This window comes from Neomonachus schauinslandi, chromosome 3, assembly GCF_002201575.2.
Source record: "Neomonachus schauinslandi chromosome 3, ASM220157v2, whole genome shotgun sequence".
Taxonomy (NCBI): Eukaryota; Metazoa; Chordata; class Mammalia; order Carnivora; family Phocidae; genus Neomonachus; species Neomonachus schauinslandi.
Genome location: NC_058405.1, coordinates 130059451 through 130078845, shown reverse-complemented (window position 1 = coordinate 130078845; position 19395 = coordinate 130059451). Strand labels below are relative to the sequence as shown.

At 41.3% G+C, this 19395-nt stretch overlaps 1 protein-coding gene across 1 annotated transcript in view; it reads left to right on the top strand.

The window, feature by feature from the left end:
- The window catches only part of STK39 (serine/threonine kinase 39), a 310033-nt gene that overhangs the window by 183833 nt on the left and 106805 nt on the right, over positions 1–19395 (top strand). The window contains exon 14 of the mRNA XM_021702774.1: positions 571–638. Coding sequence (XP_021558449.1) covers positions 571–638 — 68 coding nt within the window. The remainder of the gene's footprint in view (positions 1–570; positions 639–19395) is intronic.

Genomic DNA, 19395 nt, shown 5'->3' with positions numbered 1-19395 from the left:
CACATCTGGTCAGTGGCAGAGCCAAGTCTTGACCCGAAATCTCTCTCTCTCTACTCCAGCAGGGAGGTCTACCCATGTCCAGGGCTTCGTAGGAGTAGGGAGGGCCTGTGGAGTACAGGCATTTGTGGTTGATGATCTGTATTTAAGGAAATAGGTTGTAGGTGAGAAAGGCAGGGAAGATCCCTACTGGATCCCACCTTCCTCTGCCTCCTGAGGCTTAAGGTGCCCGGCTTTTGTGCATCACCAAATCCCAGTGGGTACAGGCAATGGCTCAGCTTAAGGGATGCTCCTTTAAGATGGCTGACCCTTCTTCTTTGGCCTGACTGCAGCTTATGCCACTTGCTCATAGGACCCACCCTACAGTGGGGTTTTCTATTTGAAACATTTGGCTCTGCAACTGGGATGGGAATTAGGCATCGTTCCAACCTTCACAGAGAGCTGTTACGTGGCCAAACAGGACCTGCCATGTGTATAAAGACCTAGTTTGGAAATTTCCAGAAAGAAAGGGGCATGTGAATCAAGGGGTGTCATGATTTTATTAATTTGTTTTTTGCGGTTTTGTTTTTAAAGGGCCTACCCAATGCTAGCGAAGACTATAGAGAAGCTTCTTGCGCTGTGAACCTCGTTTTAAGATTAAGGTAAATAATACTGTTTATTTTGTATTGCTTTTCCTATAGTACAATGTTCTTATCTCCTTCATTAAGTTTTCGTAATATTAGCATAAAATAAAATTGTTAACTTACTTGATTTCACCAAATAGCTAGTGTGTATGCTGTGTTCTGAGGACTAATTGCTCTTTTCTAATTGCTTACTACAGAAGAATAAGAAAGAAAGCACCAGATGAGTGTGTCTGCAGGCTCAGTGTACCCTTCATTGAGGTTTTTTTTTTTCCCTTGCCTTTTCTTTCTTGGGCTTTTCCTTTTTTTTAAAAAAATATTTTTTACAATGTAAGATCACAGTAAGAGATTTTTAATGAGTTTCTTTCACACTTCGGCAGTCAGTCTGACAGAAATAAACCATGCTTGTTCTACAAGTTGCCTGTTCAGAACATTTTTCAGTGGCAGGTTTGATCAGCTACTGTGGCTAAATGACAGATGTATTTTGAAAGAACCCTCAGTCTTCTAGGAAATGGATACAAATATGGTGCCTGACAGCGTCGACTTTGTATCTAGTGAATGAAAGTTCTTTCTGTTTCATGAATTTCTAAACTGTAAGGTCCATCTTGGTGTGTATTCTTTGTTAAGAATATGGTGTCTGAAGACATACTTGCTTCCACTTAATTAAAAACAGCTTCACCTACCAGGTCAATCAGGATACTGTCACATTGTTGAAGGTGTTTTAAAATAAGTTACACATATGTTCTCCTTTGACAATTAAACAAATAAAACACATGGCTGATGGTCCATTTTCAGAGCCATGGCTATAAAAAGCGGATTCATTTTCAAGGTTAGTTTCCAGTCGTCTGAGTTAGTTTAGTCTGTCAGGGTAGATAATCGTTGGCATAATCACCCCTTACTTCTGATGGTCATTTACAATCTGCGGTGTGTTTTCACATCTTACCAGGGGAACTGCACAGCAAGCTTTGGTGTGATTTAATTCAGAGATGATTTCCCAGTCAAGAAGTGAAATTATTACAAAGACCATTTTCCTTATTTTTGAAAGTAGCCTTGATTATGATTCATAATTATGCATATTTAGTGATCTCCAAAGAATGAAATAGCCCATTCCTTTCTCGTTTGACTTTGGAACCAGATACCACTTTTATTTTTCACTTGTTCATTTATTCATTCCATCAATATTTGTGATAAAACCACTGTGCCGGGCTCCGTGTTTGCTCCTGAGATACAGTCGTGAGCGAGACCACCGTGCAGGTCACCATCCAGCGCACTTGAGTGTGCAGTGTTGGGAGTGACCTTTAGAGTCCCATCATCCAGTCTCCTACTTGACATATGCAGGAATTTTTTCTTTAGTGGTGTGCTGGATATCTATTTCGCCTCTGTGCATACTTGAGCTCTTTTTCCGTGAATCACTCCTATGATACTAAAACGCTTTGTTATGGTTCACCTTCTTCCTTGAGATTCAACTGATCTTCCTATCTGGGGTCCAATTCTGACCCTCAGAGCAGATACCAGGTTCTCTGGATTAAATTCTTCTGGAGAGTGTTTTAAAACACATACATATTCCTGAGCCTTACCTCCAGAGACTGTTTTGCTTTAGGTACTAGAACAATATAGAAGAAGTGCATCCCCTTGTTTTTCTGAGAGCCGTTTGTAGTTTTACAAGACTTGTTCCTTTTTCCTAGGAAAAACAGTGCAAGTGGCCTTGCTTCCCGTCATATTGTCCTATATCCTCACGATCTTTTATTGACATGTAGTCTGCACCTGCTTTTGTTACCTTGTTCCTCGTCGGCCTATGTGGTTTCTTCCTGAGTTTGTGGCTTAGATCCCTGGTCCTATCTTCCACCTTCAAATAAGCTAAGAAACAGTGCATAGTGCCCATCTATCTGTACACACACACACACACACACACACACACACACACACACACACAATTTTGAAAATCACAAGAAATATTAACATATTAAAGGTTCTAAGATGTTCTGCAGGGGAGGAATGTAAGTTAGTTTACTCTAAAACCCATTTGACCTCAGAACTTTCTTCATGGAGTCGTTTTCCAGTTTAATGTTGTAACACCCATATTTAAATGCAGGCTTCCAGATGTGGCCTTAGCAGGCTAGAGTCCAATAGTGAGATTATGTGATTTTTTCTTCTCTGTTTACACTCCATATTTCTCCTAAATCAGCCTAAATTTCCATTCCCTTTGAAATAGCTACGCACTTTGGTGACTGATCTAGCATGACCTAACAGCCAAACAAAGCCTCTGATTTTGTTATTTCCACTTGAAGGGCTATCCAGCTTAATTTGAATGGCAACTTGTGTTTTAAAACTCATTCTATATGTCTTAACATTTGTCACTGTAATAGTGAACCTGTTGGTTTTGACCCATTGCTTGCTTCCCCCTTCCACCCCCTGCCCATATTTCACTCATGATTGTCAGTGTGGCATATTAGTTATAATGTTTGGATATATGTCAGTTGCCCATCTGATGAACCTGTCTTTTACATCTTTATCTATAACATTGATTTAACATGTTCAACAGTTCAAGTAGAACAGAGGCTTCTGGCATCTGTTAGAAACCAATCACTTTTTGCATGGCTTTTAATAATCAGTATTTTTTGGTTTAGTTGCTCAACCAGAAACAAATCCTATTGACTTTACTGCTTTTTAGTGGACATTTAACTAACTACTCAGAGGGATATCCTAAAAGGATCCATTAAAAATGTTACTGAAATTGAGATATCAATGATTTTTTTTTTTTCTGAATCTAACCACCTAGACATACTTCCAAAAAATAGAAATGAATTTTATTTCTAGAAATGAATTTTAATATGACTTTTGGTGAATATATGTTCGTGCCTGATTATATAAATTTTTTTCCCATAAATGTTTTCAAGGTATTCATTTAAACCAGTTTTTTTGTTTTTTTTGGGTTTTTTTCATTTTTGAGAACTCCTGAATCTCCCAAAAATGTATAGTTGGTTTCCTCTAAGGGCAATCCTTCTACTTTGAGAAATAACCTTTTAAAATGAAAAGTTAAATGCTGTTAAGTTTTTGTGGTCACCCTGTGCTGACGTAAATGTAAGCAGCAAATCCATTCACTCTGGAAGTATTTATTGAGCGTCTGCTATGTGCATGGCGCTGTTCTAGGTGCTGTGATGCAACAGGGGGAAAAAAAAAGATGGATTTAAATTTCTTGCCTTCTAGGAACTTACATTCTAGAGGTGGGGAAAGGAAATATTCAAATATTCATATTCCTTACATGATTAATCAAGTTCCCTGAAGGAAAATCTACCAGGAGCATAGCAAGTATGGGGGTGCTATTTTATATTAAAGAAGGCATAGTAGATTTCTACTGTTGTGTAATAAGTTAGCACAAATTTCGGGGCTTACAACAACAGCCGTTTATTCTCTCCGTTTCTGTAGGTCAGAAGTCTGGGCACAGCTTAGATGGGCTCTTTGCTGTGTCTCACAACACTGCAATTAAGGCATGCTCATCTGGAGCTTGAGGTCTTCTACCAGCTAATTTGGGTGTTGGCAGAGTTCAGTTCCTGGCAGTTGTGGACTGAGGTCTTTGGCTTCTACAGGCCACCCACCACAGACACAGTTCACAACAGGGTTTTCCTTTTTTTTTTTTTTTTTTTTCCCCCAAGGGTAGGAGGAAACCATCTCCCCTCCTCCTCAAGGGCTCAGTCCCTCTGTTAAAGGTTTCCCACTGGATTAAGCCAGTTCCATCTACATTAATCTCCCTTTTTATTAAGTCAAAATCAACTGCTTTGGAACTTTAATTACATCTACAAAATCCCTTTACCTTTGCTATATCAAGTAACTTAATCATGGGAGTGATAGCCCATCATATTTAAAGGTCTCGTTCACACCCGGGGGAGAGGATTATGCAGGGCATGTACACCAGGGGACAGCGGTATTGGAGACCATCATAGAATTCTGCCTACCACAAAAGGGCTCTCTAAATAAAGTAGTATTTGAGCAGACACCCAAGCCATGAGATTGTTTGCAGCCAGAGAGTTCCAGGCAGAGCAAACAGTGATTGCAAAGATTCTGAGCAGGAGGCATGTTATAAGCAATTATAAAAACAGCCAGGGAAACAGTGTGACCAAAGGGGTAGGAGATCAGGTCAGAGAGTTAGCAGGGGCTGAATCCTGTAGGGCCATGTAGCCTGTGCTGAGGACTTTGGACTTCACTGTTAGTAGGTTGGAAATCACTGGAAATTTGTGAGCATATCTGAGTTACATTTTACAACCACTGTGATTGAATTATGGAGCATAGACCATCCAGGGACCATTTAGGGTGGAAGCTCAGAGCCCCTTGGCAGGCTATTGTAGCCATGCAGAGAGCTGTGATGTGATCTGGACCAGGCCAGGGAATAATGGAGGTGGCAAGTAATTATTGAATTCTGGATGGAGATGAGAATTCAAAGATTGCTCAAGGTTTGGGCCTGAAAATATGGATGAATGGAGGGGAAGAGAGGTGGAGGTCCAGGTTTGGGTGGAATCAAGAATTAAATTCTAGAAGTAGTGAGCTTGGGTTATCTAGTGGACGACGTGGGTGTGGTGTCAAGTAGGCCTTTGGGTGCATGAGTCTAGATGTCACAGGAGATCTAGTTCTGGGCTAGAGGTACTAATTTGAGACTATTGGCACGTATGGTACTTAAAACTATGAAATTAGATGAAATCATGTAGGAGTGAGTGAAGACAAGTCGTCTGAGACACTCTCAGGTGGTACGTGGATGCAGAGCCGTCAACAGATTGCTAAGGAGAGCCTGGTGGGGTAGAGGAGAGCATGGTCCTATAAACCAACCAGAGGAAATGTCTCAAGAAAGGAGGAGTAAAAAGCTGCAGGAGTTGCTCTTCATCAAGTACAGTGGGAACCAAGAAATCACATTGTATTTGGCAAAATGCAGCGCATTCTTGACCTTGGCAAGTTGTTTCGGTGGAGTGTTGGGGACAGAATCCTGGCTGAACTGGATTCGGGACAGAGTGTTAAGAGAGAACACAAGCTAGCAAGAATAGGTTACTTGTTAGTAGAGATAACGTAACAGAAAGGTACCGTCCAGGGGAGCAGAGAAATGGGGTGATAGCCCAACGAAAACATGGGGTGAAAGGAGTCCTTTTTAAAAAGGCCTTGTGTATAAGTTAATGGGAAGGAAACCTGGAATGAGGGAGGGGACATGGTAAGACTGGTGTCCTCAGATGGGTGGATGGGATGGCACCCAGGCCCACGCGTAGATGTCAGTCTTAGAAGAATGGAGAGGCCCCCTGTTGGACAGCGCAGCCACCATGATGGAAGCGCAGGCCGACGTGCCAGGAGATGGATGCATTTGGATTCGGGAAGGCAGAAGTCCTCTTCTGTTGTTTATATGTCCTCAGGAAAATAAGGAGCGTGATCAGTTGAAAGTGAAGAGGGGAAAGATGTTTGAGGTTTGAGAGGTGGAGATAACTGTGTAGGAGAGCTAGAGAGTAAATTTACTAGGGAAATGTGGTAGGATGAACAGGTTGCACCAGCGATCCCTTGAGGCTAGTGATTGTGACTATAAAGTGGAGCTGGAAGCTTGAGCCCTGATGTCCCAGCATATAAATCTGTGTGCGCGCGTGTGTGATTGTAATTGACACAGAAACACAACATTTAAAAACATTCATAGAGGAGTCTATGAGCACACCTATGAGAGGAGTCTAGGAGTCACTGTTTGTTTATTTATTTAAAGATTTTATTTATTTGCCAGAGAGTGAGAGAGCACAAGCAGGGGGAGGGGCAAGGCAGACTCTTAACCGACTGAGCCACCCAGGCATCCCTGAGTCACTGTTTAAATCATAAACAAATGTGGCTCATGGAATTGCCCTCCGTGATCCCCTGTGTGCAAGGTGGCAGTCACCTGCCCTCCTCTCTCGCCACCAGCCCTCCCTCACAGGTCCAACTTCCTTCTCTTAGAAACCTCCAAAGTTACATGCTCCTCAAGGATCAAAGCCCCGCCACCCAGTGTTGGTGCCCGCCATACGATTTCTTCATTCCCCATCCCCCATCTGAAATTTACTCGAGATCGCTTGTTCCTTCTCTGGGCCCAGATAAACTGCCTCCTAAACCAGCCCATGTGAGACGAAGCTGGAGGATTGTTCCGGCGGGTGTTTATTAGATTAGAGAATCCATGCCTTCTTCCTTTGTACCCTCTCACTCCTTCCACATCAAGATTCTGATATATGTGTGTACATATGTATAAATAGACACACACACACACAAAAATAGACCCTCACTCTGTCTTTGGGAATCACTGGTCTAGCCATTGTGTGGCTATTGTTTTGGGAGATAGTGTGCTTGTCCTTACTCCCTGCGGCCATCTGGGCATAACATTTATGTGTCTTGTGTTCCACCGGCTAGTGGGGAGAGACTTGAGTTCAAGCAGGCCTTTCATCAATCCTTAACTAATGCTATATGGTTAGCTGCCCACTTACCTCTTGGAAAAAGTCATTCTGACTTTCTTTTACGTAGCATTTTACAGACTTAGCTGCTAGAAGTAGGCCTTCCTTCTCCCTCCGCCCACCCCCAGCCCCAAGATGCCAGGTAAGCCTCCCCTTCATTCGGTAAGTAGGAAACTGGGAGATATTTTACTTTTCAAGATGTCACATTCTATAAGAAAAGACGAATACATGGTAGCTACAATCCCTGTTTCTCTGTTCATTTCTGGTGATCATAGGCAAAAGACTGAAGAGGCAAAGGCTAATTTAATTTGTTCCTTGAAAACCTACACTGTTGCTTTACCTTGTTCTTAAAACCAACCTGCCAAATGTAAGGCTTGAGGAAAAAGGGTTAGACTTTAGGTCTTGATGTTAAATGCTGGAGATAGTTAAAAAAGTAGATTTTTCTTCTTTTCTTTTGAGTACTTTTATGCAAATGTTTTCTTGCCAATTGTATATATGGTAATGTCACCTGTGTTATCAAAAAACTTGAGTATCAAGGTACAGCATAAGGAAATCCTCTTAAATGCATCTGGGAGAAAGATGTTAAGTGGGCCATCTCATAATTTATATACTGTCAATAGATGGTACTATCATTTCTGATTTAAGTTGAAGATTGTACAAATATTTTGCCATTACTGTTTTTTTCATAAAATAGAATTAGTCATGTATTTGACATAAAACATATGTTTTTGAGAACCAGGCTCAGTGATTTGGAAAAATGATAAACCTTTCAGTTAAATTGTTAATTCCTTTGTGTAGATGCTGTTTGTACTTTGACAGCTCAGCCGTATGGATTACAGTTAAAGTTTTGCGGAAGGCAACTGTGACAGTTGCCATACATAGGTGCTCTGGAATGGGGTAGCCCATCCATGTGCTCATCATGAATTTACCTCATTTTTAGGGAGGTAAAGGTATCATTACACCTTGATGGGCCAATTAAAGACCCCAGTGAAACTACTTTCCTGCTTGTAGGAAAAGATAATCTCTAGAATAGGATATTTATTTCAATAAAAATCCTTCAGCATGACAATATAGCCTGATTTGACTTATTTTAATTTCTCTATTAAAAGGTGAACTTGAGCTATTGGTATAGACTTAGTAAATCATAATTTCATAAAGAAAGCTGAATTGATAAAAACAATATTGATCACTGTTTTAGCATCAGTGTGTCTGAATTCTAATTCCCCATTATCATCATTCAAGAGGAATTAGAATTCTTAAATGGTTCTCTAGCCTGGAAAACCAGGTTAACTGCATAATTTTTACTAGTCAAGTGGTTGGCAGGCTTGATTAATTTTTCCCCCAAAGGTTAAATCGTGTGGGTATAGTATTCAGTTGTGGCAATGCTTTCAGGTACAACACCCTCCCCCCCCCCCGCCCCGCCCGGCCGCCAACAAACTGCCTATTTATGGCCTTCTTTGTGCACGGCTTTGTTGAAAATCCAAAGATGAATGAGACAGGGTTTCTGCACTCACAGAGCCTACCGTGTAGGCGGAGAGATCAGGCCTCGCTCAAATGACTCTGACACAAGGTAGAAAGTGATAAAGACAATAAGGAGACAGACAAAAAGAAAAGCTATGGGTAGTTAAAGGAAGGTGGGAACCCTTTTGTCGGAATGTTATCTTTGGGTTACTTGTTCCCTTGGTAACCAGTGTTTTTCCTTTTTTTTTTAACATCCAAATTTTGAGAAGAGTAATGGTTAAGTTGAATCCAGGGCAGTGTCAGGCTGTGGTCTTTGGGAAGGGCCTTATCAAACTTAAATTATTTCTTTTTTTTTAAATTTTTTTTGTTTTGTTTAGTTTTTTAAAATTTTATTTTATTATGTTAGTCACCATACATTACATCATTAGTTTTTGATGTAGTGTTCCATGATTCATTGTTTGCGTATAACACTCAGTGCTCCATTCAATACGTGCCCTCTTTAATACCCATCACCAGGCTAACCCATCCCCCCACCCACCTCCCCTCTAGAACCCTCAGTTTGTTTCTCAGAGTCCATAGTCTCTCATGGGTCATCTCCCCCCCAGATTCCCCCCCTTCATTTTTCCCTTCCTACTATCTTTTTTCAGAGGTACAGGTCTGTGATTCATCAGTCTTGCACAATTCACAGCGCTCACCATAGCACATACCCTCCCCAATGTCTATCACCCAGCCACCCCATCCCTCCCACCCCCCACCACTCCAGCAACCCTCAGTTTGTTTCCTGAGAATAAGAGTTCCTCCTATCAGTGAGATCATATGATACTTGTCTTTCTCTGATTGACTTAGAGACTTAAATTATTTCTGACAAGACCACATTTGTGGCTTAGTAGAGTGGTATGTATTATTTTGTGGGCACCAAGTTAATAGCAATATAGTTCTTTAGTATGAAAAATATTTTGGCATTTTACTTAATTTTTTGGAATGTTCTCTTTTGGTAAATTCCTTTCCTCTGCGAATTGGAGTCATTGCCATACATCTTGGCTTTATTGTCAGTGAGATCCTTCAAAAAGATGAAGATCCTACTACGTGCCAGGCACGGAGATAAGCGCCGTTTGGGCTCTTTCTTCTTTATCATCATAAAACCTCCACATCAATCCTGTTGTTACTGACATTTCACAGATGAGGAGATGAAGGTGCAAAGTCAAGGGGGTAATTTGTCCAATACTACACAGTGCAGAAGCAGCAGACTGGGTCTTGAACTTAGGACTGTTTAATACACTGGTCTTTGCTCTTCCCCACTTGACCCCATGGCCAGACTCTATTCAGTTCCATTTTGGGTGCAGTAAGAAACTCATGTGCACTTAGGATGGTTACACTGACCTGTCCTCTTATTAAGATGTCATGTAGATTTTTTTGTTTTTTTAAAGATTTGTTTCGGAGAGAGTGAGCATGGAGAGGGGTAAAGGGAGAGGGAGAAAGAAACTTTAGCAGACTTCTCGCTGAGCTCAGAGCCCCGATGTGTGGCTTGATCTCACAACCCTGAGATCATGACCTGAGTTGAAATCAAGAGTCAGATGCTTAACTGACTGTACCACCCAGGGGCCCCTGATGTAAATATTTTTTTTTTAACAGTGTTCCCTGATAAACTCATCACTAAATATTGTGACAGGAATACCTGAAAATATTTTAGAGATGATGCATATAGCAGTTTTATAATTTTAAAAGCACTGTCACATCACATGCCTGATTTCATTTTTCCCTTCGTCCTGTGTTTGCTGCCCCACAGATGAAAAAGAGAGATGGGAGATATTAAGTAACTTTTCTGTGGTCACAGAGCTAGTACACATAGGCTGGAGACTGGGTCTTCAGGTGTTCATCCAGTGGTATGGATAGGGAGTTGGCATAAGGATAGGTGATGTGGGGGGTGTAGGGTATTGGCCTTTTGCATATACGAGATCCTTCTGCTGGTGAACATGGTAAAGGAAGGAAGATTTATATGAAGGAAAATTTGGTAATGTAAGGAAAGCAAAATAGAAGAATTAAAAACCATTCATGGTGACATAAAGTCGCTTTTTTTTTTTTTTTTTGACAATGGAGCAAGAAGATGTTGTGAGTACAAAGACTTTCAGCAATAGGGAATGTAAAGAGTTCTTTGTTTTCAAGTGGTAAATGATTATCTTAGAAATTTAGGAAATCACAGGAAAAGAAAAAAACAAAATTCACAATCTTACTACTCAGGAATACATCATTATTAACTTCTCTTGAATATTCTGGTCTTTTTTTTCTACACTTACATTAATGGAGACTTAAAATATTTCTACAATAACACTTTTAAAATTTAGTTTCACATAACACAGTGTTTTATAATCTGCTTTATTTGGTAATGTCTCTGTTATCTTTTTGTGTCAGTGAAGGTAGATCTACACAGTCCTTTTAAGTGGCTGCCTTATATTTTGAATGACTGTGCCAAAACCTATTACTTAAAATGTATTATTTGACATTTACAGAGTTCCCAGTTTTTTTATATGGCAGCATATAAAAGCTTCTATGTGCAAAAATGACGTTTGAAAACTGCCCAGTAGAAAAAGTCTCTTCCAGCATTGAATTTTGACCTTTGTGGTATGCCCTCAGACTTGGAGACACCTGGAGATACATACCCGAGTACGTCTGGTATCAAAGCACATGGGGGTTAGAGGGGCTGGTTGTGGCGCTGGGTTCAGCAGAGGATGTCACTGTCCATCTAGCCGCCAACACTGCTTTCTCACTCTGTTAGGGCTGAGTTCTTAGGGCAGGGTTGTAACTAAGGCTCTGCACCGAGAAGCCACCCGAATGAATGAGTCCTGAACATAACGTGCTCACCAACGATAGAACACAAAAGTACGTTTCCATTTTGCATCTGTTCTTTTGGGTTCTTCCTTCTAGTACGTATTCTTTTTTTTTTTTTTTTTTAAGATTTTATTTATTTGACAGAGAGAGAGACAGAGAGAGAGGGAAGACCATCAGAGGGAGTGGGAGAGGGAGAAGCAGGCTTCCCGCGGAGCAGGGAGCCCGATGCGGGGCTCGATCCCAGGACCCTGGGATCATGACCTGAGCCGAAGGCAGACGCTTAACGACTGAGCCACCCAGGCGCCCCAAAGATTTTATTTATTTATTTGAGAGAGAGAGAATGAGAGAGAGAGAACACATGAGAGGGGGGAGGGTCAGAGGACGAAGCAGACTCCCTGCCAAGCAGGGAGCCCGATGCGGGACTCGATCCCGGGACTCTAGGATCATGACCTGAGCCGAAGGCAGTCGCTTAACCAACTGAGCCACCCAGGCGCCCCTCTAGTACATATTCTTTAAGAAATGCTCTCTTGGCTGCTGGCTGGGACATCCGTGGGACCTATCAGTTGGAGGCAATGAGAGATGGCCTTTTATGCTTTTAGAGCCTTACACAGTGTCCAGCATGGGATAGACCCTTAACGAATGTGTGTTACACAGGTGTCACCTGCGTGATTCTTAACTAAAGGCAGGTCTCGGGGGGCGCCTGGGTGGCCCAGTTGGTTGAGCGTCTGCCTTGGGCTCAGGTCATGATCCCAGGATCCTGGAATCGAGCCCCATGTCAGGCCCCCTGCTCAGCGGGGAGCCTACTTCTCTCTCTCCTCTCACTCTTACTTTCTCTCACTATCTCTGTCGCTATCTCTGTCTCTCTCTCAAATAAATAAAATATATTTTTTAAAAAAGTAAAGGATCTCACAAACTTTTAATATCAAGATGCCTCATAAGTTTTTTTTTTTTAGCTCTTTATTTTTGATGTTATAGTGGATATGGGTACAAAAAAAATAGTTCTTTACTAGGTTTTCTCTATAAAAGCTCCCAAGCAAGGTAATACTTTGAATATAATCTCTGTATTTTATTTTTAAAAACATATGTGGGCTCCATGCTCTAAGAACTGTGAGGCAGTGTCTGTGGGCGAGGACCCTGACGGGAGAGCGCTGCCCTTCCTAAACACCCAGTTTGGACTACTTCCGGGGTTGCCCCCGGCATCCATGGGCTGTCCCTGCCTCTGGGTCTCGGGGCCAAGGCTCAATGTGTGAGTTTTGAAGTGTCTATGTGATATGCTGTTTCTTCCAGACCCCTCTCTGGCAGAATGTTCCCTTGTGGTTTTTGTTTGTTTGTTTGTTTTTAAGATTTTATTTATTTATTTGAGAGAGAGAGAGAGAGACAGAGATAGCGATAGAGATAGCGAGAAGAGAGCATGAGTGGGGAAGAGAGGGAGAAGCAGACTTCCTGCTGAGCAGGGAGCCCGACTTGGGACCCGATCCCAGGATCCTGAGATCATGACCTGAGCCAAAGACAGACACTCAACCGACTGAGCCACCCAGGCGCCCCCCGTTCCCTGGTTTAAAAAAAAAAAAAAAAAAAAAGTCTTCCCGGCTCCTATCAATAGCCGACAGTAGAAGCTGCATGGGTCTGTGGAGCTTGCCCATAACTATAGCTCTGATGCAGAATGTTTTCAGGGGAGCTCTCCTCTAACCTCAGAGAAGTGCAGTGGATTGTGCCATTTCCCATGTCCTATCACTGTCCATGCCAGGAGTAGGACCCCACTCTTTTTTTTTTTTTTTTTTTTAAAGATTTTATTTATTTATTTGACAGAGACAACTAGAGAAAGAACACAAGCAGGGGGAGTGGGAGAGGGAGAAGCAGGCTTCCCGCCGAGCAGGGAGCCCGATGCGGGGCTGGATCCCAGGACCCTGGGACCACAACCCAAGCCGAAGGCAGACGCCTAAGGACTGAGCCACGCAGGCGCCCCAGGACCCCACTCTTAACCTGCGGGAGGGCGGTTGGGGTGGGGGTGGTGCTTCCTTCCTCTCCTTTCTCTCTTCGTAAGTTCCTCAGTGCTCTGGCCAGCAGTCCGTCCTCCTCGCTGGGCCAATTGCTTGGTCACATTTTGGGGACTTTCACATCTTCCCTGAACTCTTGATTCTTTCTCATGAGCTTTTAATGTCCTGGAACAGATAGGCAAGGAGAGAACATGTCTCAAATGTAGTGGGTACCTTAAAAAGCTTTGGTGGCATTTAAGTCAATGTTAATTACCTGATACCCTGGCTGAAATTTTAACAAATGCCTTAGTATTTTAAGTTATCCTTTCTGTCACTATGCAGAGGCTGTCTCCCTTATCCTTTTTTATATTCCGCCTTTCCTAGCTGCTGATGAGGTAACCTGCTGCTCTTTGCATTCTAAAAATTCTCCTCTCTGGTGTTCTCGGGGAAGGTTGTCTCTTAGGACTTGTCCTCTTGATCAGAGCTGAATAATTCTGAGGGCTGTTTGCAAAGTTATTTCAGGTCTCAGTTACCATATCCCTGGAGATAATGAGTGGTAAGATATTTTCCTGGAAATGGCGGGTCTTGGAAAGGTAACAAGCATATTTCAGTTTGGGAGCTTTCTTCATATTAACTTTTCTTTCCCCATCGAAACTAGACTCCCTAGAATATAGTTTCAACTTTATTTTGCAATTCCCAGAGCGGTGGAAAACTTCGTTCTCCTTGGTAAGATTCATACGGTTGCTAACTGGTGGTATAGTGGGAAATCTCTGCCGCCCAGTGAATTTTGTTAGTTGGTCTTTGTATTAGTTATCTCTTGCGGCTGTAACAAATTACAACAAACCTAGTGGCTGAAATGAGCACCCATTTATGATTTTATAGTTTGGGAAGTGAGCAGTCTAACATGGGTCTCAGCCTAAAATCAAGGTGTTTTCAGGGCTGTGTGCCTTTCTGGAGGCTCTAGAGGAGAGTCTGTTTCTTTGGCTTTTTTAAGAATTTATTTTTTTAAAACAATTTTAGGTTCACAGAAAGATTAGGGGGGGAAGATACAGAAGTTTCCTTTACCTCCTGACCCCATATATGCATCACTTCCTCCATTATCAACATCCTCCAACAGTGGTGTGTTTGTAACAATCTGTGAACCTGCACTGACCCGTCCTTATCACCCCAAACCCATAGTTTACATTATGGTTCACTTTTGGTGCTGTACATTCTATGGGGTTGAACAAATTTATAATGACATGTATCCACCATTATGATTCTTGGTTTTGGCTCTGGTCGTGATCTAAGGGTTGTGAGATCAAGCCCCATGTCTGGCTCTGCGCTCAGCATGGAGTATTTTCCCTACCCTAAAATCCTCTGGGCTCTGCCTTTCTCCTCTTTCACACCTCTAGCAACACCTGATCTTTTTACTGTCTCCCTAGTTTTGCTTTTCCCAGAATGTCCAATCTTTGGAATCGTACCAGACATAGCCTTTTCAGATTGGATTCTTTTTAGCTATGAATAAACACATTGTATGTTCCACTGTGTTCCGTACACATTGTTTGTTTACCCATTCACCTACTGAAGGACATCTTGGTTGCTTTCAAGTTTTGGCAATTATGAATAATGCTGTTATAAATACCCGTGTGCAGGCTTTTGTGTAGACATAGTTTTCAGTTCTTTTGGATGATACCAAGAAGTGTAATTGTTGGATTGTATGGTAAAAGTAGGTTTAGTTTTATTTAAAAAAAAAAAGCCAAACTGCTTTCCAAAGTGGCTGTACCATCATGCATTTCCACCAAGAATGAATGAGAGTTCCTCTTGCCCCATATCCTCACTAACATTTTGGGGCCATTCTAATAGGTATATAGTGGTATCTTGTTTCAATTTTCATTGCCCTGATGGCATTTGTGTGGGACATCTTTTCATATGCTATTTGCTATCAGTATATCTTCTTTGGTGAGGTTTCTGTTAAAGTCTTTGGCCCATTTTTCTTTTTTCTTATTGTTGAGTTTCAAGAGGTCTTTGTATATTTTGGACAACGATCCTTTATCAGTTATGTCTTTTGCAAATGTTTCATTCTCTTGACTCTGTCTTTCACAGAGCAGAAGCTTTTGAATTTAATGAAGTCTAGCTCATTATTTCTTTTATGTATTGTGCCTTTGCTGTTGTATCTAAAAAGGCATCATTGTGGGCGCCTGGGTGGCTCAGTTGGTTAAGCGACTGCCTTCGGCTCAGGTCATGATCCCGGAGTCCTGGGATCAAGTCCCACATCAGGCTCCCGGCTCAGCGGGGAGCCTGCTTCTCCCTCTGACCCTATCCCCTCTCATGCTGTTTCTCTCTCTCTCTCTCTCTCTCTCTCTCTCTCAAATAAGTAAAAATAAAAAATTAAAAAAAAAAAAAAGCTTTAAAAAGGCATCATTGTACCCAAGATCATCTATATCTTCTCCTAGGAATTTTATAGTTTTGCATTTTGCATTTAGGTCTGTGATCCATTTTGAGTTAATTTTGGGGAAGGATGTAAGGTCTATGTCTAGATTCACTTTTTTTTTTTTTTTTTTGCATATGGATGTCCAATTGTCCCAGCACCATTTGTTGAAAAGATCTTTGCTCTATTCTGTTGTCTTTGCTCCTTTGTCAAAAATCAGTTGACCATATTTATAGAGTATATTTCTGGGATCTCTGTTCTGTTCCATTAGTCTGTTTTTCTGTTCTTGCATGACTACCACAATGTCTTGATTACTATAGTTTTTTCTTTTTTTAAATTTGAGAGAGGGGTGGGGGCAGAGGGAGAGGGAGTGTTAAGCAGACCCCATGCTGAGTAGGGAGCCCGATGCCGGGCTCAATCTCACAATCCTGAGATTACGACCTGGGCCAAAACCACACTTTACTGACTGTGCAACCAGGCACCCCTTGATTACCATAATTTTATAGGAAATCTTGAAGGTGGGTAGTGTCAGTCCCTCAACTTTATTGTTCTTCAATTTTCTGTTAGCTATTCTGGGTCTTTTGCCTCCATATAAATTTTAGAATCAGTTTGCAGGTATCTGCAAAATAACTTGTTGGGGATTTGATTGGAATTACGGATCAAGATGGGCAGAACTGACATCTAGAAAATACTGAGTCTTCATATCCATGAACGTTGGATATCTTTCATTTATTTAGCTCTTTGATTTCTTCTATCAGAGTTTTGTAGTTTTCCTCATATGGATCTTACACATATTTTGTTAGATTTATACCTGAGCATTGTATTTTTAGGGGGTGCTAGTGTAAATGGTATTGTTTTTAATGTCCAGTTCTATCTTATTGCTGGTATATGGAAAAGCAATTGACTTTTGTATATTAACCTTGTGTCCCATAACTTTACTATAGTTACTTATTAGTTGTCTATTCTTTTGGATTTTCTACATAGATGATCATGTCATCTGAAGAAAAAGTTTTTTTTTTTAAGACAAAGTTTTATTCTTCCTCAATCTGTATACCTTTTATTTCCTTTTCTCATTGAATTAGCTAGCACTTCCAGTATGATGTTGAAAAAAAGTGGTGAGAAGGGACATCCTTGCCTTATACGTGATGTTAGTGAGAAAGCTTTGAGTTTCTCACTGTTAAGTACGATTTAGCTTTAGGTTCTTCATAGATATTCTTGATCAAGTTCAGGAAGTTCCTCTCCATTCCTAGTTTACTGAGAGTTTTTATCATGAATAGGTGTTGGATTTTGTCAAATGATTTTTCTACATCTATTGATATGAATCATGTGATTTTTCTTTTTAGCATCTTGATTTGATGAATTATATTAATTGATTTTCAAATGTTGACTCAACCTTGCATACCTAGGGTAAAGCCCACTTGGTCATGGCATATGATTATTTTTGTAAATTGTTGGATTTACTTTGCTAATATTTTGTTGAGAATTTTTGCTTCTTTGTTAATCAGAGATAGTGGTCTGTAGTTTCCTTGGTTTGGGTGTTAGGATAATGCTGGTCTTATATAATGAGTTAGGAGGTGATCCCTTAGCCTCTATCCACTAAAAGAGGTTGTAGAGAATTGATATAATTTCATCCTTGAATGTTTGGTAGAATTTATCAGTGAACTCCTCCAGGACTGGTACTTAAGATAATTATGTATTCAACTTCTTTAATAGATATAAGGCTATTCAGATTGCCTATTTCTTCTTGTGTAAGTTTTGGCAGATTGCATCTTTCAAGGAATCGGTCCAGCTCATCTAGGTTATTAAATTAATGGGCACATAGTTTCCATGTTATTCCTAGGTAATCCTTTTACTGTCTGTGGGCTCTATAGTGATATCCCTTCTTTCATTTCTGATATCAGTAATTTATGTCCTTTTTTTTTTTTTTTTTTTTCTTAGCCTGGCTAGAAACTTACTTATTTTGATCTTTTCAAACAACCTGCTTTGGGTTTTGTTGATTTTTCTCTATTGATTTCCCGTTTTAAATTTCATGTCTGGTTCTGATATTTGCTCTGTCTCTTCAAATTATGTGGGGTTTTTTTTTTGGCTTTTTGGTATGCCTTGTAATTTTGTTCTTGAATGCAGACATGATGTACTGGGTAAAAGGAATTGCTCTAAATACGCTTTTAGTAATGTGGTTGTGAGGTGGGGGAGGGTAAGTGTTCTATAATCCTATGATAGGTCTCAGTCTTTTAGTGAGTCTGTGCTTCTGCACTGTGAACCTCACAAGAGTTTGGTTTTTTTCTCCTCAGGTGGGACAGGGTGGTGAGAGCATGGTATTGGCTATTTCCCTTTTCCCAGGTTAGCTAGGCTCTGATAACCCTAGCAGGTCCAGCTCTGGTTAACTAGTTTCCCCTGAGGGCAGGCTTTGTTGCAAAGGACTGAATGCTCTGGTGCATTTCAAAATAACTCCTTTTCACCTCTCCTGATGAAGCCTCAGGGGGTTTTCTCTGATATTTATTGTGGGAAACTGGTTAAAGCTCCTGGAGCTCCCTAATCTTATAATATTGTGGGCCCTCTTATGATTGTGTTCCCCTGGTGTTATTTGTTTTTGTTTTTAACATTTTTATTTATTTGAAGAGAGTGAGCGAGAGAGATAGCATGAGCAGAGGGAGATAGCATGAGCAGAGGGAGGGGGAGAAGCAGACTCCCCTGCTGAGCAGGGAGCCCCACACAGGGCTCGATCCCAGGACCCTGAGATCATGGCCCGAGCCGAAGGCAGTGTTTAACTGACTGAGCCATCCAAGGCATCCCTCCTCTGGTATTTTTAACTCTCATACTTGTCTATGTGGAGCCTCTATTGATTTGTCAATTGCAGTTAAGATTTTCCTGCCCCAGCACTGGTTCTCATTGTGGTTTCTACTCACGAGTCTCTGTTCCAGTAAGCCGAGACTCTCTGTAGTTGTCCTTTTTTCCAGTCTTGGGAACAGTGTTTGCCCTGTGTCTTCTCCTATCTTACAGATCCAAGAAGAGCTGATTTTTCAGTCTAGTCGGCTTTTTACTTGTTATAATGGAGTGGTGACTTCTAAGCTCATTGCATTGTGGAACTAGAAACTGAAAATACTCCCTTGCCTTTTCCAGCTTCTAGAGCCTGGCCACGTTCCTCTGCTTCTGGGCCCCTTAGCCTGTATGCAGAACTAGCAACTTTATATCCTTCTCACCTTGCCTCTGTCATTACATGTCTTTCTCTGACCACAATGAGGAAGGTTCTCTACTTTTAAGTACCCATGTGATTGAGAAGGGCCCATTTGCATAATCCAGAATACTCTCCCATTGGTCATGGAAACTAACATATTCATGGGTTCCTGAGATTAGGCCATGGGCATCTTTGGGTGGTGATTATTCTCTCTACTGCATTCTTTTTTTTTTTTTTTTAATATTTTATTTATTTGTCAGAGTGATAGCACAAGCTGGGGGAGCAGCAGAGGGAGAGGGAGAAGCAGGCTCCCCGCTGAGCAGGGAGCCCAACACCGGACTCGATCCCAGGACCCCGGGATAGTGACCGGAGCCGAAGGCAGACGCTCAACTGATTGAGCCACCCAGGCGTCCCTCTCTATTGCATTCTTGAATGGTGGTAATAGTAGAGGAAGATTTTAAGTGTCTTTCTTTAGCTTGTGGTGTATAATTTCTTTCCT